The sequence below is a fragment of the Sinohyriopsis cumingii genome, unplaced genomic scaffold (assembly GCF_028554795.1).
Source record: "Sinohyriopsis cumingii isolate HCF-2022 unplaced genomic scaffold, ASM2855479v2 utg001837l, whole genome shotgun sequence".
NCBI lineage: Eukaryota > Metazoa > Mollusca > Bivalvia > Unionida > Unionidae > Sinohyriopsis > Sinohyriopsis cumingii.
Genome location: NW_028316068.1, coordinates 194,537 through 219,023, shown reverse-complemented (window position 1 = coordinate 219,023; position 24,487 = coordinate 194,537). Strand labels below are relative to the sequence as shown.

General features: G+C 35.9%; 1 protein-coding gene across 4 annotated transcripts in view; it reads right to left on the bottom strand.

Annotated features, from left to right (window-relative positions):
* The window catches only part of LOC149771454 (potassium channel subfamily T member 2-like), a 274,764-nt gene that overhangs the window by 85,726 nt on the left and 164,551 nt on the right, over window positions 1-24,487 (bottom strand). For 3 of the 4 annotated variants that reach the window (XM_089948427.1, XM_089948425.1, XM_089948426.1), the window contains exons 14-16: window positions 19,102-19,210; window positions 8,790-8,898; window positions 168-317 (exon numbers count right to left, since the gene is read on the bottom strand). In XM_089948427.1, the coding sequence (XP_089804553.1) occupies window positions 168-317; window positions 8,790-8,898; window positions 19,102-19,210 (368 nt within the window). Of the gene's footprint in view, window positions 1-167; window positions 318-2,966; window positions 3,015-8,789; window positions 8,899-19,101; window positions 19,211-24,487 lie in introns of all 4 variants that reach the window. The other variant, XM_089948424.1, reaches the window with a different exon arrangement.

Below are 24,487 nucleotides of genomic sequence, written 5' to 3'. Positions count from 1 at the left end.
CCGATCTGGATCAATGCGGTTTGTTAGGAGTACTCAGTAAAACAGAGTACATAAACCCTGGTCTTCAGGCACATTATGCAATAGCAGATAGGGGTCTATCTTGTTTGCATTTGAACCATTCATAAAATAAATATTTTTGTAATAGGAAAGCTTTGTAATGTAGTTACTTTTGATGTGCATCAAAAGATGCCTCTGTGAATTTCTTTCCTTCATACTGCTTGAAGAAAACACTTCTGCCCAGCTGTATGTGGTATATTTCATTTCCTGAGTGACGACCATATATCTGCTGCCATTTCTCCTTAGCAACTTTTCCTTCCCTAAGAAGAAAAGAATTCTTTATTTCAAACTGCATCATTAGTCATCAAAATTAAAATATAAATATAAAATGAATTTTTTTTAAACATGAAAGATCACAGATAACTTAAGTACAAAATATACAGACATAATTACATCAGTAGACTGTGTCCAGCAATGTTAAGAATGAAATCAAGTAAGACATTTAAAGAGCAATTTGTTACATCTATCTATAAGTAGAGAATTTAAATAAATGCCTTAGTTCCACAAAGATTTCAAGATACAATTCTTATTAATATTCTTGTTATCATTTCTTCTTCAAAACTGAATATGTTATAGATGATAAACATGTAGAGACACTGTTCCATCTTGGAAGGTTTAACAGAAAATGAAGACTATTATTATAATCAATAACTAGGTTTTTTTTTAATACATTCAGTAAAGTTTGTCCACAGAGTGCAATAAGATTTGAATAATCTGAGCATGATATGCAAAGGAAACTTTCTAAATTTACGTAGAAACAAGCTTGTGTGAGTAAAAAAAAAAATCTATAATGTCTCATATCTTCATCTTCTGACCGATTGGATTTTAAAATGTGACCCAAATGTGCACTACTGTTGCCATACGTAAGACAATGTCCATTAAGATGTACAGGGGAGGAGATGGCAATCTTAAGTAAGCAAAATGAAAGACCATGCATACCAATTTTTGTGTATGATAGATGATATCATTCTCAAATGCAAACTGTTCATTCGTCTGTAATAATTTGCTTATGCATGCAACAGAAGGACTTATCAATGACATATCAGCAAAATTAAAATTGTTAAGAAATAACACATTTGGTGTCAAATGTAACCCCTCATGACCCTGTTCCAGTTGATGATTTAACTCATCTATGAAGATATTCAATAACAATAGGTGAAAGAACATCTCCCTGCCTCACCTCACAGGTTACATGGAAGGAGCTGGGTACTACACTTCTCCAATGCACATACTACAACTGTTTGCCATACCGTTTAACTAGAGTTTTAACTAGGTAGATGGATATTTGAATATCAAGCAACTTTTTAAAGAGTGTGCAATGACTGACCCTATCAAATACCTTACTAGATAAGAGTTCATGCAAACACAGGGCTGCCATGATCTATGTAATAGTTGATAGTTTATTGAAAGGCATAAAGGCATAGTTCTGTTGAATGTTGCTCTTTAAAACTAAATTAAATTTCAGGGATAGTGACTTCACATCACTGTATATTAAAAAGGAAGGGTGTTAAAATTTCCATTGATAAATATTTAGAGCATATATTGAAGTATACTGCAATGTTTCATGTCCAATCATAGATGTGTTTATTATCTTGGACATGTCTTCAACACTCAAAGGGTTTCATGCTTTTTTGCACACCTTACCAAGTAACTGACATATAAACTGGTGAATAATTGAAAAATAGCTCAATATTACAGGGATTGTACTTTTAACTCCTCATTGTTTCTTTATATTTTAAAACTTGACCCAATCTGTGTCGAAAGGTATTTTTAAATGAGCACAATAATACATTCAACGCCATTACAGTATTGTTCATTTCATCTGAAATTTCACAGTAAAAGTTACAGGGTTAAGAACAAACGAACTGAACATTGTCTTATCCAGGCCTAAGACTTTGTACTTTGCTAGTTTAATCAAGAAAACATAGTGTACCAGGTTTCCACTAATAAAGGTCACATTGCTGACAGAAATTTAGAATTGGCATGTAAAAATTGTCAACTGGTCACCCTGTGGTGACTTTAGAATCATAATGCAGTTCCTAGATATGACATCAACACTTTCTAATTGCAAGTATAAACAAAATCGGTCAGGGACAGGAGTGACTAGGACACCACTGCAGATGGGATGGTTTGTTTCCACATCCAAACAGTCATCATCTTCACTACATTAATATCATAATGCAATCAACCCAAGCTAATGGCACAAATGCAAGCAAATGGCACAAATGCAAGCGAATGGCACAAAACCAAGCTAATGATAAAAATCCAGAAAAATGCAAACACAGAAATGAATAGGGAAAATTAAGTTGGCAGTAATGTTATTGTCATACTTCATATGATAAACAAATGTGGCAAAGACGTTTTTAATTTATAAGCTCTCGTCGGTAGAATATGGAGATAAAGGCCCTTTATCAGTGAATCTGAGGCCAGACAATATGCAAAGAGTGGAAGTTAAGGCCCATTATTAGTGAATCTGAGATCAGACAATATAAACAGAGTGGAGGTGAAGGCCCTTTATCAGTGAATCTGAGGCCAGACAATATGCAAAGAGTGGAGGTAATTGCCCTTTATAAATGAATCTGAGGTCAGACAATATGCAAAGAGTGGAGGTAATTGCCCTTTATAAATGAATCTGAAGTCAGACAGTATGCAAAGAGTGGAGGTAATTGCCCATTATAAATGAATTTGAAGTCAGACAATATGCAAAGAGTGGAGGTAATTGCCCTTTATAAATGAATCTGAGGTCAGACAGTATGCACAGAGTGGAGGTAATTGCCCTTTATAAATGAATCTGAGGTCAGACAATATGCAAAGAGTGGAGTAAAGGCCTTTTATTAGTGAATCTGAGGTCAGACAATATGCAAAGGGATGGCTTGCAGGACTTCATATAGTAAGATTCTATGGCTGACCTGAGGCTGAGGCTGGTCATGATTGTCGATAGTTCTCTTCGAGAGATTCTAGATATATTAATAAAAACATAATTTGTTTAATAATTATCACTTAATTTGCCTTTAACAAAACCTTAACTTTTTGCTACATTGTATTATTATGCATATACTGTTCTATGTTTAAACCTTTGTGCACAATTTGAATGTGAAGATAGATATACATTTAAAATGCAATATTTTTACAGCCATAATTTTATTACAAGGCATTTTCGAAAATGAGATTCAACTGATTGGCTGATTTTTTGCAATAAAATGTAATCATTTAAAGACAGAAAAAGGTCTTAATTTGTCATTTTATGGAACATTAAGCCAAAGGCACTTTGCTAGTATAACCAAGAAACCAGAGAGTTCTAAGATGTAATTAAAACAGTCACATTACTGCCTGAATTCAGAATTGGCACACAAAAATTGTCAACTGGTCACCCTGTGGCAACTACAGAATAATAATGCAGCTACTAGAAAATGACACCAACATGCTTTAATTGTATGTGCCACGTTTTGCACTAAAAACAGTTGGTGCATGCAATTTAATTCCGAGATAGGTTACAAAACTTTACAAATGAAATTTCACAGCTGGCTTGATGCAGAATTAGGCTTTTAATCAGATGTAGATTGTAAAAACACTGAATATTTTTGTAATTATCCTTAATTTACCTTTACTTTTTGTCACATTCTCCCATTAATTCCATGCTCACATAATTTCTGCTCTCAACGTCTAAGACAATCAAAATATTAGGATTTGGCAACCAAAAATTACAAACTACCAATTAAGTTTGAAGGTACAGTTATTATAGTCTGATATGTACCAGGAGTGCAGAACAGTAATGATTCAGTTCATAATCTTAACAAGTGACAATATATCAATATGTTCCACTCATAACCTCATCTGTCCCAGAAATATGGAAAACTGTAAAAGTAACTCCTATACACAAATCTGGTTCTAAGGATGATGCTGATAGCTACCGACCAATCTCAATACTACCAAACTTGTCAAAATTGATTGAAAAACATGTCCACGACTCATTCATGTCATATTTAACCAAACACATGCTGTTACACCCCAATCAATCAGACTTTAGACAGAAACATTCATGTGAGACTGCCTTGATCTCCCTAAGTGATAAATGGCTTCAAACACTTGACCAAGGTAGAATAATAGGATCTATATTTGTAGATTTCATGAAAGCTTTTGACATGGTGGATCATGAAATCCTTTTGAAGAAACTGAAAATCTACCAATGTGATGAAAGCACAGTTAAATGGTTTACTTCATACTTAAGTGAGAGAACACAACATGTTTATATAAATAATGTTCTGTCTAAACCTGGAACAATTAAATATGGAGTACCACAAGGCTCAATTCTAAGTCCATTACTATTTATTTTTTAATGGCCTACTACTTTAAATAAGAGACTCAATATCATCTACAGTCTCTATGCAGATGACACAACATTGTCAGACATCCAAAACACAAAGCATGAGCTCGAAATTTCTGTACAGAATTCTCTAAACAAACTGTACAACTGGTGCACATGCAGAACTGCCAAACCTGACGAGTCTGTCTCAGTAGTGCTGTTGATTTTTTTTCCATAAGATTGACCAGTTTTCAGTAAGGTGTAACAAAATATCAATAAATGCTATTGTAAAGCTGAAAAACATAATTAAAAGTTTTAGGCATCGCCAATAAACATTATGTTCAACTGAAAAGTTTGTAAAGTACGTGTAGACTTTATTTACCACTAGTACAATTGCACAAACTCTTGTTCCAAACCCTATGCAGCTCAATGGCTTGTTACTATCTCTCAACTTGATATGATTCTTGGAAATTCTTTTCCAGTTCACATAACGATGGCAATCATATCTCCCGCCATGAGACATACTCAAATTGACATGTGATGTCCAACAACGTAATTGTGTCTTTTCCAGTTTTTATTCACAAGAATCTGAATACTCCTTTCTGTTCTTCTGTGTTGATTATTGACACTTTTCTAGAAGTTTATTTTCTCTTTTGTCTTAAACATACACCACTTTTTTTTAATAATCAACAGTTTGGACATGCAGACGTTTCGCATGAATAAATAATTGCAGTTTAAAGCGTCTGGGGTGCTGCTGTAAAGTTAATCTGGTTCCCTGCCTAATATCACTAATTCTAATATGAAACCCGGATCCAAATAAAACATGGATGAACCAATTATCCGGATTTTTTGGCAACAATCATTTTCCTGTAGTTTTTGCTAGTATGCTCTAAGTCTTTATTTTATGGGTAATATTTGTAAGTCTTACGGCAAAATCATAAGAGTTGACAGGTCTGCACATGCAACTGCATGGTGGTAAATATGGGCAAAACTAAAAATTACTTATCTCAACACGGCAAAAAGGGACAAATCTTGATAGTGATGAACTATGTCCGACATGGAAGGATAAAAATTTGCAAATGGTCTGTCATGATGACTACTTGGTGTTTTGGTAGATATTAATCTATCATGGACTGAACATATCAAGCATATTAGTATTTGTGTGTGTGTGATTAGGATTTTTAATGTAGCTTTAACAATTTTCAGGGGGGCCCCGAGTGGCCGAGTGGTCTAAAGCGTTCACCGTTACGGATCACTGCCATCTCACCTCTGTCTGCGTCGGTTCGAGTCTCGGATTCGGCTAATGTGGTTATGTGAGAAAGCTTGCCAATAGCTTCTCGTGGGTCGGTGGTTCTTTCCGGGGGTTTTCCGGGTTCTTCCTCCACCGCCATGTATAGCCTATCTTGTGCTGAAAAATGGCGTTAAGCCCTACAACAACAACAACAACAACAACAATTTTCAGTCATGCTGCCACGATGTCAGCAGTGTGGTAGTTTATAATGATGTCTCGCACTTGGGCATCATGCTGCAGACATGTAACATGATGTCCCACCCAGTCACATTATCCTGACACCAGGCCGACCAGCCCCAAGTTTTTTGTACAACTCGGCCGGGAATTGAACCCATGACCTCACACATCAGAGGAGGACGCTCTAACCACTAGGCCACTGGAGCAGTCTATTGCAAACTTGTGAAAAGGCACCAGAAAGAAACTATTTGCAAAGCCTCTTCATGATTATCATTTATTATTATTATTATAACAATGATATAATCTTGACAAGATCTGACAATTCTTCAACATGTTCTACTTATAACAGCCACATAATCTTGACACTATGTGACAATACTTGAATATGTTCTACCTGTACCTATGATATTCATGTAAATACTTGTAATTCATAACAGCCTTTGTTTTATACAATTAAATCATTCAAGACTGAAATCTCTCAGGAACAAACCAACGCTTCAGCCTTTTTGAGAGGTTCTTGGTTTAGAGAGGTTCACTATCTTCAAACAAACATAAAATGCAATCAGTTTGACTATTTCCAATTGCATATAGATGCATACTTATTAAGGCCTGCTTTAATTATATCATATAAGTAGATGTTACAGTACATGTTTATTAAGGCCTGCTTTAATTATATCATATAAGTAGATGTTACAGTACATGTTTATTAAGGCCTGCTTTAATTATATCACATAAGTAGATGTACATGTTTATTAAGGCCAGCTTTAATTATGCCATATAAGTAGATGTACATGTTTATTAAGGCCACTTTAATTACATGTCATATGAACATGTTTATTAAGGCCTGCTTTAATCATCATATAAGTAGATGTACATGTTTATTAAGACCTACTTTTATTACATCATAAGTAGTTGTACATGTTTATTGAGGCCTGCTTTGTCATATATGCAGATGTACAAGTTTAAGGCCTGCTATAATTATGTCACAGAAGTAGATGTACATGTTTATTAAGGCCTACTTTAATTACATGTCATATAAATAGATGTACATGTTTATCTAGGCCTACTTTAATTACATGTCATATAAATAGATGTACATGTTTATTTAGGCTCACTTTAATTACATGTCATATAAATATATGACATGTTTATTTGGGCCTGCTTTAATTACATAATACAAGTATATGTACATGTTTATTAAGGCCTGCTTTAACTATGTCATATAAATTGATGTACATGTTTATATTTATTGGCCTACTTTAATTACATGTCATATAAATAGATGTACATATTTATTAAGGCTGCTTTAATTACAAGCCATATAAATAAGATGTACATGTATTGAGGCTGCTTTAATTGTACATCTATTTATATGACATGTAATTGTTATATAAAGATATGTGCATATTTATTAAGGCCTGCTTTAATTATGTCATAAGTAGATGTACATGTTTATTAAGGCCTGCTTTAAGTAGATGTACATACATGTTTATTAAGGCCTGCTTTAAGTAGATATACATGTTTATTAAGGACTGTTTTAGTAAAGTCTTATAAGTAGATGTACATGTTGATTTATTAAGGCCTGCTTTAATTATGCCATATAAGTAGATGTACATGTTTATAAAGGCCTGCTTTAATAATGACATAAGTAGATTACATGTTTATTAAGGCCTGCTTTAATTACATGTCATATAAGTAGATGTACATGTTTATTAAGGCCTGTTTAAATTACATGTCATTTAAGTAGATATACTTGTTTATTAAGGCTTTATTTAATTACATCTCAGATGCACATGTTTATTAAGGTCTGTTTTAATGACCTGTCATCTAACTAGATCTATATGTTTATTAAGGCCTGCTTTAATTACATGTCATATAATGAATATCCTTCTGTGCAAATTTATACTGTAACTGAGTGTTATTTGAATGCATATGCATCTAGTAAGGTATTCAACTGTATAATTCTAAGTAATTCTGGTCTTATTGGCAGGTCATATCATCTATATAAGGTATTCAACTGTATAATTCTAAGTAATTCTGGTCTATTGGCAGGTCACATCATCTATATAAAGTATTCAACTGTATAATTCTAAGTAATTCTGGTCTATTGGCAGGTCACATCATCTATATAAAGTATTCAACTGTATAATTCTAAGTAATTCTGGTCTACTGGCATGTCACATCATCTATATAAAGTATTCAACTGTATAATTCTAAGTAATTCTGGTCTACTGGCATGTCACATCATCTATATAAAGTATTCAACTGTACAATTCTAAGTAATTCTGGTCTATTGGCAGGTCACATCATCTATATAAAGTATTCAACTGTACAATTCTAAGTAATTCTGGTCTTATTGGCAGGTCACATCATCTATATAAGGTATTCAACTGTACAATTCTAAGTAATTCTGGTCTTATTGGCAGGTCACATCATCTATATAAAGTATTCAACTGTACAATTCTAAGTAATTCTGGTCTTATTGGCAGGTCACATCATCTATATAAAGTATTCAACTGTATAATTCTAAGTAATTCTGGTCTACTGGCAGGTCATATCATCTATATAAGGTATTCAACTGTATAATTCTAAGTAATTCTGGTCTATTGGCAGGTCATATCATCTATGAAAGATCTAGTCATGCAGGGCTAATTTTCGTACATGTATGGAACTTAGGATCAAAAAATTTCCGAGCTGAGGGGTTTCATTTTATTAAGTAAATTTATATTGAAATTTAAGCTGGAAAACTTCAATACTAAATATTTCTACAGAAAATCTTTATGATGAAAATGCATAATGTATGTACAAATAAATTGAAGTGTGTGTGATTAGGATTTTTAATCTAGCTTTAACAATGTTTCTGTCATATCGCTATAAAAGCTCAAAATTAAACTCTTATTACCATTGGCACTGGCTGAAAAGTGACTGTTTTGACATTACCAAGCAACAAGCAATACTTACAATCCAGCTGATGTATGGACCAGGAGAGAGACAAGGGTAGATAACCCTGGGTACAGACAGTTGTTTGCCAGCAATGCATACTTGAATTCGTCCTCACATACGACATGTTCTGATAAATCAAAAGAAAAATATAAAGCTTACATATCTTAATATGTTATAAATGTGTAGTTTTCCCTAGATTGCCACCATTATTCTGAAGAATCTGTATCATCATTTATACAAAACTGTTCTTCAACAATTGATAAACAGAAATAAAAACTATGACATTATATTTAGATTTAACCATTTTACCAACAGATGTGTCTCACCTTTCATGGAATTATTCCATTTTTTAAAAATTAGTTAAAGTGTTATATCAGAAGAATGTACATTTTGGGGGTGCAAACTAAATTTTGAGTAAAATTTTTGCTATTTTTGTGGTTGTGTGTTTTTCGTATTTTTGCCAAAAATCATATTTTCTTGTGTACTTAAATTGATGGACATGTCTTTGATGGGGAAAGCTGTATTGTCTTCGTGTGTGACAGGAAAGCGAGTCCTATTTTCCTCGTGTTATTTGGAATGGGTTATGCTGTCTTCATATGTAATGGGGAAGGCTGTAATATTGTCTTGAAATGTACTGGGAAAGGGAGTCCTATTGTCTTGAAATGTGAAGGGGAAGGGAGTCCTATTGTCTTCAAATATACTGGGGAGGGGAGCCGTATTGTCTTCAAATGTGCTGGGGATGGGAGTCATATTGTCTTCAAATATGCTGGGAATGGGAGTCCTATTGTCTTCAAATATGCTGGGAATGGGAGTCCTAATGTCTTCAAATGTGCTGGGGAAGTGAGCCCTATTGTCTTCACATATACTTGGAAGGGGAACCCTATTGTCTTCAAATATACTGGGGAGGGGAGCCCTATTGTCTTCAAATGTGCTGGGGAATGGAGTCCTAATGTCTTAAAATGTGCTGGGGATGGGAATCCTATTGTCTTCAAATGTGCTGGGGATGGGAGTCCTAATGTCTTCAAATGTGCTGGGAATGGGAGTCCTATTGTCTTCAAATATACTGGGAAGGGAGCCATATTGTCTTCACATGATCTGTGAAGGGTGTCCTAATGTCTTTAAAGGTGATGGGGAAGTGAGGCCTATCATATTGAAATGTGCTGAGGAAGGAAGCCCTTTTGTCTGTACATATGATTGTCTTCATGTGTGTATGGAAAAAAAGTTCAACTGCCTTCACATGTGATGATATGGAAGTCTCTTCGTCATTTATATTAATGGGCAAAGGAGTCCTATTGTTTGCACAAGTAATGGGAATGGAACTCACACTGTCCTCACATGTGATGGGGGAAGGGGGTCATACTGTGTTCATATGAGACAGGTAGTCCCAATGTCTTGTGTATGTCTGGAAAGGTACCATCATCACATGTATATTTGGAAACATGATATTGCCCCTCAATACACCTCTTAACAATTTTGAAAGAGATAAAATAATGTAAATTTTCAAGATAAATAATACTTTGTGACTTAAATAAGCTTCAGACAAAAATGTGAAGAAAAAAAATTCGCCCCAACAACAATTGACAACCTCATTGTGATGTGAAGCACTGGGAAGCCTCATAGCATATTTCCTCACAAGCATCCCATGATGCATTATACAAAATGGACAAAATCCACAAATCAAAAATCCCACAACTCACAAAGTTGGTTAGCATCTCCCAACAAGCACAATCTTCTAGGGCAATGGTAAGTTTAGTAAATACATACAAATATGCTACAACAAAAAGTTGACATTTTGCATATTATTACCATGACAATTACTTCTCATTTAAACAAAATTCTTCTTGTCTTTTGCAGCAAATCCATGTTAGGTGATGATGCTGAAAGAGTTTGTAACATGAAATAGGCATACACAGTTCTACCAAAGCAGACCACATCAGATGGGAAGTCAACACGTGTTCAAAGAAAGATAAGAAGAAAAGAATATGTAAAATTAAACACAAAGGCATATGGAAACTGAACAATGGGTGCAATGAACACAATATTTCCGTACAATGCAGACTGAAATGGTTCACTAAAAATAGGTAATGGTGGCAAAATTACCAAGTGAATTAACCACTGGCTTGTATACTGTCATTAACTGTTGCCAATACATTGGGTTGGTACATCCTTTTATCATATTACTACTTAAAATACATATCCAAAAGGAAGTCTACCAAGATTAACCAAACTCTCACTTAAGCAATGGAACATTTCATAACTGCATGAATCAAATGTGTTCTTGATGCAAGGAAAGTTAGCCTCGCTGTCAGTTTGTTTCCATGAAAACAGTGTATCTTGAAATTATCAGATGTTGCAATAACTGGATGCAATTTATTAACAGTTTACAATGAAAACTAAACAATACTGTTCGACCTGGGTCCATCATCCTCAAAGATGTGACATTTACATTGGCGAATCTGTTTTTAAGTTCTATGCCAATCCATAGGTACATGGTAAAAGTTTCTTCCCACCCAAAATATTTTCAGAAATGACACTGTAACTTTGGGTTTTACCTTTGGCTACTATCTCAGTGGTGATATTTATATCTTATGATAAATATCTTTACTTTTCTCTATTCATCCATGGGAATAACAGGTAATACTACCAGATCCATGGGATTAAATAACAGGTAATACTACCAGATCCATGGGAATAACAGGTAATACTACCAGATCCATGGGAATAACAGGTAATACTACCAGATCCATGGGAATAAATAACAGGTAATACTACCAGATCCATGGGAATAAAAGGTAATACATGCAGATCCATGGGAATAACAGGTAATACTACTAGATCCATGGGAATAACAGCTAATACTACCAGATCCATGGGAATAACAGGTAATACTACCAGGTCCATGGGAATAACAGCTAATACTACCAGATCCATGGAATAACAGGTAATACTGCCAGATCCATGGGAATAACAGCTAATACTACCAGATCCATGGGAATAACAGCTAATACTACCAGATCCATGGGAATAACAGGTAATACTACTAGATTCATGGGAATAACAGGTAATACTACCAGATCCATGGGAATAACAGGTAATACTACCAGATCCATGGGAATAACAGCTAATACTACCAGATCCATGGAATAACAGGTAATACTGCCAGATCCATGGGAATAACAGGTAATACATGCAGATCCATGGGAATAACAGGTAATACTACTAGATCCATGGGAATAACAGGTAATACTACTAGATCCATGGGAATAACAGGTAATACTACCAGATCCATGGGAATAACAGGTAATACTACCAGATCCATGGGAATAACAGCTAATACTACCAGATCCATGGAATAACAGGTAATACTGCCAGATCCATGGGAATAACAGGTAATACATGCAGATCCATGGGAATAACAGGTAATACTACTAGATCCATGGGAATAACAGGTAATACTACCAGATCCATGGGAATAACAACTAATACTACCAGATCCATGGAATAACAGGTAATACTACCAGAGCCATGGGAATAACAGATAATACTAACAGATCCATGGGAATAACAGATAATACTACCAGATCCATGGGAATAACAGGTAATACTGCCAGATCCATGGGAATAACAGGTAATACTGCCAGATCCATGGGAATAAAGGTAATACATGCAGATCCATAGGAATAACAGGTAATACTGCCAGATCCATGGGAATAACAGGTAATACTACTAGATCCATGGGAATAACAGGTAATACTACCAGATCCATGGGAATAACAGCTAATACTACCAGATCCATGGAATAACAGGTAATACTACTAGATCCATGGGAATAACAGGTAATACTACCAGATCCATGGGAATAACAGGTAATACTACCAGATCCATGGAATAACAGGTAATACTACCAGATCCATGGGAATAACAGATAATACTACCAGATCCATGGGAATAACAGGTAATACTGCCAGATCCATGGGAATAACAGGTAATCCTGCCAGATCCATGGGAATAAAGGTAATACATGCAGATCCATAGGAATAACAGGTAATACTGCCAGATCCATGGGAATAACAGGTAATACTGCCAGATCCATGGGAATAACAGGTAAAACTGCCAGATCCATGGGAATAACAGGTAATACTGCCAGATCCATGGGAATAACAGGTAATACTACTAGATCCATGGAATAACAGGTAATACTACCAGATCCATGGGAATAACAGATAATACTACCATATCCATGGGAATAACAGGTAATACTACCAGATCCATGGGAATAACAGATAATAATACCAGATCCATGGGAATAACAGGTAATACTGCCAGATCCATGGGAATAAAGGTATTACATGCAGCTCCATGGGAATAACAGGTAATACTGCCAGATCCATGGGAATAACAGGTAATACTGCCAGATCCATGGGAATAACAGGTAATACTGTCAGATCCATGGGAATAACAGCTAATACTACCAGATCCATGGGAATAACAGGTAATACTGCCAGGTTCATGGGAATAACAAGTAATACATGCAGATCCATGGGAATAACAGGTAATACTACCAGATCCATGGGAATAACAGCTAATGCTACCAGATCCATGGGAATAACAGGTAATACTACCAGATCCATGGGAATAACAGCTAATACTACCAGATCCATGGAATAACAGGTAATACTACCAGATCCATGGGAATAACAGCTAATACTACCAGATCCATGGGAATAATAGGTAATACTACCAGATCCATGGGAATAACAGCTAATACTACCAGATCCATGGGAATCACAGGTAATACTACCAGATCCATGGAATAACAGGTAATACTACCAGATCCATGGGAATAACAGGTAATACTACCAGATCCATGTGAATAACAGCTAATACTACCAGATCCATGGAATAACAGGTAATACTGCCAGATCCATGGGAATAACAGCTAATACTACCAGATCCATGGGAATAACAGCTAATACTACCAGATCCATGGGAATAACAGGTAATACTACTAGATTCATGGGAGTAACAGGTAATACTACCAGATCCATGGGAATAACAGGTAATACTACCAGATCCATGGGAATAACAGCTAATACTACCAGATCCATGGAATAACAGGTAATACTGCCAGATCCATGGGAATAACAGGTAATACATGCAGATCCATGGGAATAACAGGTAATACTACTAGATCCATGGGAATAACAGGTAATACTACCAGATCCATGGGAATAACAGGTAATACTACCAGATCCATGGGAATAACAGGTAATACTACCAGATCCATGGGAATAACAGCTAATACTACCAGATCCATGGAATAACAGGTAATACTGCCAGATCCATGGGAATAACAGGTAATACATGCAGATCCATGGGAATAACAGGTAATACTACTAGATCCATGGGAATAACAGGTAATACTACCAGATCCATGGGAATAACAACTAATACTACCAGATCCATGGAATAACAGGTAATACTACCAGAGCCATGGGAATAACAGGTAATACTACCAGATCCATGGGAATAACAGATAATACTACCAGATCCATGGGAATAACAGGTAATACTGCCAGATCCATGGGAATAACAGGTAATACTGCCAGATCCATGGGAATAAAGGTAATACATGCAGATCCATAGGAATAACAGGTAATACTGCCAGATCCATGGGAATAACAGGTAATACTGCCAGATCCATGGGAATAACAGGTAAAACTGCCAGATCCATGGGAATAACAGGTAATACTGTCAGATCCATGGGAATAACAGGTAATACTACTAGATCCATGGAATAACAGGTAATACTACCAGATCCATGGGAATAATAGATAATACTACCATATCCATGGGAATAACAGGCAATACTACCAGATCCATGGGAATAACAGATAATACTACCAGATCCATGGGAATAACAGGTAATACTGCCAGATCCATGGGAATAACAGCTAATACTACCAGATCCATGGAATAACAGGTAATACTACCAGAGCCATGGGAATAACAGGTAATACTACCAGATCCATGGGAATAACAGCTAATACTACCAGATCCATGGAATAACAGGTAATACTACCAGAGCCATGGGAATAACAGCTAATACTACCAGATCCATGGAATAACAGGTAATACTACTAGATCCATGGGAATAACAGGTAATACTACTAGATCCATGGGAATAACAGGTAATACTACCAGATCCATGGGAATAACAGCTAATACTACCAGATCCATGGAATAACAGGTAATACTACTAGATCCATGGGAATAACAGGTAATACTACCAGATCCATGGGAATAACAGGTAATGCTACCAGATCCATGGAATAACAGGTAATACTACCAGATCCATGGGAATAACAGATAATACTACCAGATCCATGGGAATAACAGGTAATACTGCCAGATCCATGGGAATAACAGGTAATCCTGCCAGATCCATGGGAATAAAGGTAATACATGCAGATCCATAGGAATGACAGGTAATACTGCCAGATCCATGGGAATAACAGGTAATACTGCCAGATCCATGGGAATAACAGGTAAAACTGCCAGATCCATGGGAATAACAGGTAATACTGCCAGATCCATGGGAATAACAGGTAATACTACTAGATCCATGGGAATAACAGCTAATACTACCAGATCCATGGGAATAACAGGTAATACTACCAGGTCCATGGGAATAACAGCTAATACTACCAGATCCATGGAATAACAGGTAATACTGCCAGATCCATGGGAATAACAGCCAATACTACCAGATCCATGGGAATAACAGCTAATACTACCAGATCCATGGGAATAACAGGTAATACTACTAGATTCATGGGAATAACAGGTAATACTACCAGATCCATGGGAATAACAGCTAATACTACCAGATCCATGGGAATAACAGCTAATACTACCAGATCCATGGAATAACAGGTAATACTGCCAGATCCATGGGAATAACAGGTAATACATGCAGATCCATGGGAATAACAGGTAATACTACTAGATCCATGGGAATAACAGGTAATACTACTAGATCCATGGGAATAACAGGTAATACTACCAGATCCATGGGAATAACAGGTAATACTACCAGATCCATGGGAATAACAGCTAATACTACCAGATCCATGGAATAACAGGTAATACTGCCAGATCCATGGGAATAACAGGTAATACATGCAGATCCATGGGAATAACAGGTAATACTACTAGATCCATGGGAATAACAGGTAATACTACCAGATCCATGGGAATAACAACGAATACTACCAGATCCATGGAATAACAGGTAATACTACCAGAGCCATGGGAATAACAGGTAATACTACCAGATCCATGGGAATAACAGATAATACTACCAGATCCATGGGAATAACAGGTAATACTGCCAGATCCATGGGAATAACAGGTAATACTGCCAGATCCATGGGAATAAAGGTAATACATGCAGATCCATAGGAATAACAGGTAATACTGCCAGATCCATGGGAATAACAGGTAATACTGCCAGATCCATGGGAATAACAGGTAAAACTGCCAGATCCATGGGAATAACAGGTAATACTGTCAGATCCATGGGAATAACAGGTAATACTACTAGATCCATGGAATAACAGGTAATACTACCAGATCCATGGGAATAATAGATAATACTACCATATCCATGGGAATAACAGGCAATACTACCAGATCCATGGGAATAACAGATAATACTACCAGATCCATGGGAATAACAGGTAATACTGCCAGATCCATGGGAATAACAGCTAATACTACCAGATCCATGGAATAACAGGTAATACTACCAGAGCCATGGGAATAACAGGTAATACTACCAGATCCATGGGAATAACAGCTAATACTACCAGATCCATGGAATAACAGGTAATACTACCAGAGCCATGGGAATAACAGCTAATACTACCAGATCCATGGAATAACAGGTAATACTACTAGATCCATGGGAATAACAGGTAATACTACTAGATCCATGGGAATAACAGGTAATACTACCAGATCCATGGGAATAACAGCTAATACTACCAGATCCATGGAATAACAGGTAATACTACTAGATCCATGGGAATAACAGGTAATACTACCAGATCCATGGGAATAACAGGTAATGCTACCAGATCCATGGAATAACAGGTAATACTACCAGATCCATGGGAATAACAGATAATACTACCAGATCCATGGGAATAACAGGTAATACTGCCAGATCCATGGGAATAACAGGTAATCCTGCCAGATCCATGGGAATAAAGGTAATACATGCAGATCCATAGGAATGACAGGTAATACTGCCAGATCCATGGGAATAACAGGTAATACTGCCAGATCCATGGGAATAACAGGTAAAACTGCCAGATCCATGGGAATAACAGGTAATACTGCCAGATCCATGGGAATAACAGGTAATACTACTAGATCCATGGAATAACAGGTAATACTACCAGATCCATGGGAATAACAGATAATACTACCATATCCATGGGAATAACAGGTAATACTACCAGATCCATGGGAATAACAGATAATACTACCATATCCATGGGAATAACAGGTAATACTACCAGATCCATGGGAATAACAGATAATACTACCAGATCCATGGGAATAACAGGTAATACTGCCAGATCCATGGGAATAAAGGTATTACATGCAGCTCCATGGGAATAACAGGTAATACTGCCAGATCCATGGGAATAACAGGTAAAACTGCCAGATCCATGGGAATAACAGGTAATACTGTCAGATCCATGGGAATAACAGCTAATACTACCAGATCCATGGGAATAACAGGTAATACTGCCAGGTTCATGGGAATAACAAGTAATACATGCAGATCCATGGGAATAACAGGTAATACTACCAGATCCATGGGAATAACAGCTAATGCTACCAGATCCATGGGAATAACAGGTAATACTACCAGATCCATGGGAATAACAGCTAATACTACCAGATCCATGGAATAACAGGTAATACTACCAGATCCATGGGAATAACAGCTAATACTACCAGATCCATGGGAATAATAGGTAATACTACCAGATCCAGGGGAATAACAGCTAATACTACCAGATCCATGGGAATCACAGGTAATACTACCAGATCCATGGAATAACAGGTAATACTACCAGATCCATGGGAATAACAGGTAATACTACCAGATCCATGTGAATAACAGGTAATACTACCAGATCCATGGGAATCACAGCTAATACTAACAGATCCGTGGAATAACAGGTAATACTACCAGATCCATGGGAATAACAGGTAATACTGCCAGATCCATGGGAATAACAGATAATACTACCAGATCCATGGGAATAACAGGTAATACTGCCAGATCCAAATACTTGATCACCTATTGGTCACATACCTATAATTTAAATAACTGCTCCACATGACCTTGGTCCTTTCAGTTCCTTGGCCGTCATATTTAAAGATATTTTTTCCCCCACTCCATTATGCTTTGTGGCCAATTCTCACATGGCAAGAATAGATTAAAATGCTGCCAGATGAAAACATTTACTGACTAACCACTCATCTCAAATATAACATTTGTTCCTTATGACCTCTGACCTCTCTTACCATCAATCTCTATCGATTAGTCCTTCCCCCCCACCTCAAAACGTAGATGATTACCTAATGAAAAGTGGAGATACTGCCCTTTAAAAACACTTTTACCAAAAGTTGATGCCAGACAAATAGACGAACCTTGCGGCCACTACTAAGTCTTGCCTTTTGTAACATTGATCAAGACCAAAAGGTTGATATCTCTATCACAAAAATTGGTATTAAAACCAAACTGTCAATAAACCTAAATTTTCCTAAGGGCTGAAGATGATGATGATGATGAAATGATCATCTAATAATGATGTCAGCAACAACATACCTGTCATCTTTGTGAGAATCAACAATGTAACCATCTCTGACCAATGTTCTAGTGACTATTCCTAACCAGACATGTCTTAAATGCCAACAGGAACATAAATCATTTAATCATTTCACTAAGAGTGAATATTAAATCCTTTAAATTGTATCTAAAATAACTTATGCAATCACCCAATGTAAAAGGATATTGGTGCAAAGAATGAAATAATTGTGGAAAACAAAAAATTGACAAACAGATGATGGATGGAAAGAAGAATAAAGTGTGACAGCATTCTAATTACCTGATTGTGTACTTTGCCATATATATATATATATATATATATATATATATATATATATATATATATATATATATATATATATATATAACTTCACAATGATGGGGGAATTTAGGCACAATAAATACCAATGCTCTTACCTGCAAATTTGACATGTATTTTGTTCTCAGGTTTAAAGAGCTGGATGTACTGTTTGCATTTAGGAGCAAAATCCTTGACTGCCCAAGATCGTAGAATTGTGTGGTGATCCTGGAAATTCAAGAAAGAAGTATCATATAGACTGAATTATAGCAGTGTACAGATCAACAAATTTTGTCCAGAAATAGGCACTGTTAGTTACTACAAATATGGTTCATGAGTAGTCACTTTTAGTCACAACAAATCTGGTAAAGGAGTAGTCACCTTTAAAGACAGCAAATCTGTTCCATAAGCAGTCACTTTCAGTCACATCAAATTGGTCCACAAGTAGCCACTTTTAGTCACAACAAATTTGGTCCATGAGTAGTCACTTTTAGTCATGACAAATTTGGTCCATGAGAAGTCACTTTCAGTCGCAATCAATTTGGTCTATGAGTAGTCACTTTTAGTCACAACAAATCTGGTCCTTAAGTAGTATGGTATGGTTGAGTTAACTCGATATCCCAGCATGCTATGTTTATGCAAAATGTGGAAGTACTCCACTTCCAAGCACAGTGATGTCAACATCATTTTATGGCACAGCAAGGTAGGTGGTATTGGAGAAAAGGAGAACGATGTAGTGATACATTGATACCAAATAATGTAGACTTTCTACTTGTGATAAAAATACAGCAGTTAAAACGTAATTTTCAAGACCCAATTTTTTAAGGCCAAAAATTACACAGAGTTTGTGTCTGGATTTTAGACTTTTAAGCTTTAAATCTAAAGCAGACTGGTCTGAACCACACATGGAGAGATGACTTAGCAAAAGTAAGATAAGTTCAAGATTTGGAGTGAAAAAGGGAAAGGATATGAAAACCATGGGTACAATAAACAAAACAAAATTAGTCCAATTTGCATCTTTCTGCATATGCATAGGCAAAATAGACAATCAAAAACAACATCTTGTACAGCATATAGCTAAAAGAAAAACAACTCAAAACAGATTTGTTCATGTACTCAGAAGAAACTCCCAAAATACATTTCCTACACCCATTTCTGGTGAAAATGAAGCAAATCTCCAGACTATAATGTGTTAACTCCTAATATGATGTATGTAAATATCATATTTAACTGGTGTACAGTACAGATTCCATTGTTTATAAGTTCTTAACTATAGTGGTGATGCATTAATTCCCTCGATGCTTTCTGCACACTGAAGCACTGCATTAGAGGGATAAATTTCTAGCAACTCACCACCATGACTTTGTGGGCATGTTTTATGGACTTTCACCAGGTAACGACAGTGGTGGTGATGGTGGAGTAGAGGGATGGGCACAGATATCAGAATGATTGACAGCTGAATAGTCAATGCATGGAAACCACTACAAAATGACTGATAAGTCAGAATAATTCAAATGTGGATACAGAAGGACGAATTGTCTTATTTTGATTCTATGTTCAGTCAATTAAAAAGCCACAATCTTTATGTTGATTATATGTACAGTCAATTAGAAAGCCACAATCTTTATTTTGATTATATGTACAGTCAATTAAAAAGCCACAATCTTTATGTTGATTATATATTTAGTCAATTAGAAAGCCATCATCTTTAAGTTGATTATATATTCAGTGAAATAGAAAGCCACAATCTTTATATATGTTCAGTCATTTAGAAAGTTCAGTCAATTAGAAAGTTGATTTCTTTATGCTATTATATGTTTACTCAATAACAATTGTAATTAGGTTGATTCTTTGTTTAACCAATATAAAGAATGTCTTTGTGTCGATTATTTTTATCCAATAACAAAAATCAGCTTTTTCAGTTTTACACTGATATTACATTCAGCCAATAATAAGCCACTTTTCAATTGTGCCTATTATTTAGCTACAAAGAAAAAAAAAGACATAAACAAGTAAAGTAAACAATGTTACACTTAATTTAATCGATAGTGGAGGAACAGATGGACATATGGAATGCCATAGTGATCATTATGTTCAGCTTCGGTTAAGGCCGTCTCATCCAAAGAATAATCTAAAATGAACACTGTATATATTCTATATAATTTTATTTTTAAAAGGCTGGTCTTGTTTTATGGAAGTTTTATTTGACTTTATCACCGAAGTCATTAAACTGATATGCAATCCAATTCAATACAATGTAGCTTACCAATTTTATATTTTGCTTGGAGGAAAGTAGACTAAGTAACATTACGCATTTTACTCAATTTCAAAGAAATATGAACTTCTGTGCACTGACTTGATAGGAGTAATAGCTTTCAGTGTGTGTGTGATTTGGAGTTTTAATGTAGCTTTAACAATTTTTCAGTCATATCGCTACAATGTCTGTAGTGTGACAGTTTATAGTGATGTATAGCACTGGGGCATCATGCTGCAGACATGATGCATGAAGTCCCACCCAGTCACATTATCCTGACACCAGGCCGACCAGTCCTAACACTAACCTCTTAATGTTGAGCACCAAGCAAGGCAGCTGTTAGTACCATTTTTGTAAGTCTTTGGTATGACTCAGCCGGAAATCAAACCCACAACCTTCTGCATCTGAGGGGGATGCTCTAACCACTAGGCCACCGGAGCGGTCTATATGGCTTTCAGTACTCTTTGAGTGGCATATAATTATTACATTGTTATACATGAAATGTTATCAGACATGACATGCATAATTAAATTCCAAGCGACAACTATTGTACTATTAAAATTAAATAACAAAAAATACACAAAATTATTAACAAAACTGGCACTGAAATGTGAACTATGTACTTATTCCTTGAGCAATAATAGTGACACGTTCTGCCAGTAATAGCACTTGTTCACACAGCTGTGTACTACACAAGTTTGAACCAACTTAAATGCTGATGCATTATGGTCTGGGTCAGTGGTTCACAACCCCCAGGTTACAACCCAAATCTGAGTATTAATGAGGATGCTTTCAGGACTTGCAGAGGATTGCCAGGATATTCTTAAGGGTGGCAAAACTTATCAAAATGTGGAAACAGGGTCATGAGGCTCGGAAAATATATTTTTAGGGTCCTGGACAAAAATAAGGGTTGATAACTACTGTAATGGGCTGGCTTAAGTAGCCATTGTCAGGACTGTTAAAGAAGTGTGCTGCAAACAGCATACGAAACACCTCTCTCATACCATCTTCTAATAACCCGGACCTTTGATGAAGGAAACTGACTAATTTTTCATATGATGTATATCCTGGGTAAAGTTTCATTAAAATGTATGTATAGGTTAAAAAAAAATGACACTCTGGGTAAGAAAACATGCAACTCACTTATATTAACCCTTGCTGTGAACCTTATCCTAAGGCAGGTTGTATGATCAAGCATGTATAACTTTCTCATGTCATGGTTATAAATGGCTACAGTCTATTATTATCTTCATTGATTAAAATGTTATAGATACCATATATGGACAGAGGTCACTGGTTATATCTTCCATAGCTGTCACCTTGCCCTTGAGGTCCCAGGTGTGCCTATGGTATATAACACAGTCTTGTCATGATATATAACTGGTTCAAGTTTCCATAGCTGTCACCTTGCCCTTGAGGTCCCAGGTGTGCCTATGGTATATAACACAGTCTTGTCATGGTATATAACTGGTTCAAGTTTCCATAGCTGTCACCTTGCCCTTGAGGTCCCAGGTGTGCCTATGGTATATAACACAGTCTTGTCATGATATATAACTGGTTCAAGTTTCCATAGCTGTCACCTTGCCCTTGAGGTCCCAGGTGTGCCTATGGTATATAACACAGTCATGTCATGATATATAACTGGTTAAAGTTTCATTAAAATATCTACAGTGGTTTGAATCTATCCTAAATGAAGCAGCACCATACATAATAGGTCCTTGCTTGCATTCTTGTATTTGAGTTAAAATTTACAATCTTCAGGACTATGAGACCTCAACATCCATAATTGCTTTCCTTCTATGATGCTCTTTAAAATTAAATAAACCTCCATTTATTTACTTTCTTTATTTCAAATAAAAACGGTTACTTATCTAAGCATCTGCACTGTGGATCACTGTCAACATTAAACTTAAACTTGTTCACATTTCTTACTGAAAGAAATAATTTTGTCCACCTCTGGAGAAATATTTCTACAATGTGCCTTGTCCCCTGGTTGCTATTATGAAGCTTCATCTAAAAATTTGATTCGTTGCTCTCTCTCTCTCCCTCAGAAAGTGATTCAGTCATTTGGTATTTTATATTTTTATCTGACATCTAATTGATGTTGAAATCCCTAGTTCTTGATATTCTTTCTTGTAATATAGAGACTGCATGCATCCACTTGCTTAGCCCCTACCTCATCTTTTGAAATGCATTCCCTCTTTGTGTTATTCTCATATTTTAACTTTTCTCAATTGTGGCTAATTCCAAATAGCAAACATTCACTTGCAGCTGTAACTCAGTGTCCTCATGTCCAGTTTTCAGCAACCACTCAAAACTTTCTTTCTTTCTTTCTTTATCTCTTTCTCTCTCTCTCTCTTGGACAAGAAATTAACACATTTATCACCAAAGATACCTATTTTACAATCAAACAAAAATTTAATTATGCATCAGTCATTCTAAATTCAAAATTATCAATAAACTGCAAACAAGCATTTTGTCAGCTTTTTTAACCAAAAAGTTTTGTGACGTATATAACTGAGAATACTTGATGCAGTAACTCTGTGGGAAAAACATCAGACTCCTAAACCACAGGTTATAGGTTCTATACCCACCAGGCAACGTGGAATGGCAGCCCCAGTGTGTTCTTGGGAAAGGTAGTTAGCTCCCATTTCTTTTGCACAATATAGCCAATAATCTATTAGAAGTGCTTTTAAAACCAACAAAAAACAAAAAAGATAACTGAAAATGCTCAAGAGTGAAAAAAGGTCACAGTGACCTATGTTCACTATGACTAAGCTACCTGGAGATGCATACAAAGTTTGATGAATTTTAGATGTAATGGGGTCAAAGACATTAAGAGTGCAAGGAAAAAAATAGTTGGAAGTATACAAGTCACTAAAGTATGAAAAATAAGTCACACACCTTCCTTGGCTCAGGTAATTTACTGTCCTTCAGATGCATCAACACATTACAATATTCATGAAGACAGGCAAAGCAGAGTCTAATATATTTAGAGTAATGAGCAAACAACTTAAAAATACAGAAGCTATTTAAGTGTAAATAATAGGTTACAGTTACCTAGATATATATGGTTGAGTTATTTGTTTGAGGTACATCCATATGCCAATTTACGATTGTCAGTGTAGTCGAAATAGGGACCAATGATACTGAGGTGACAAATGCATAATGAATAAACAAATACAGAAAGAATGAATGAATGAATGAATGAATGAATGAGTGAAAATTCCAGTGACATGAGGATAATTTTT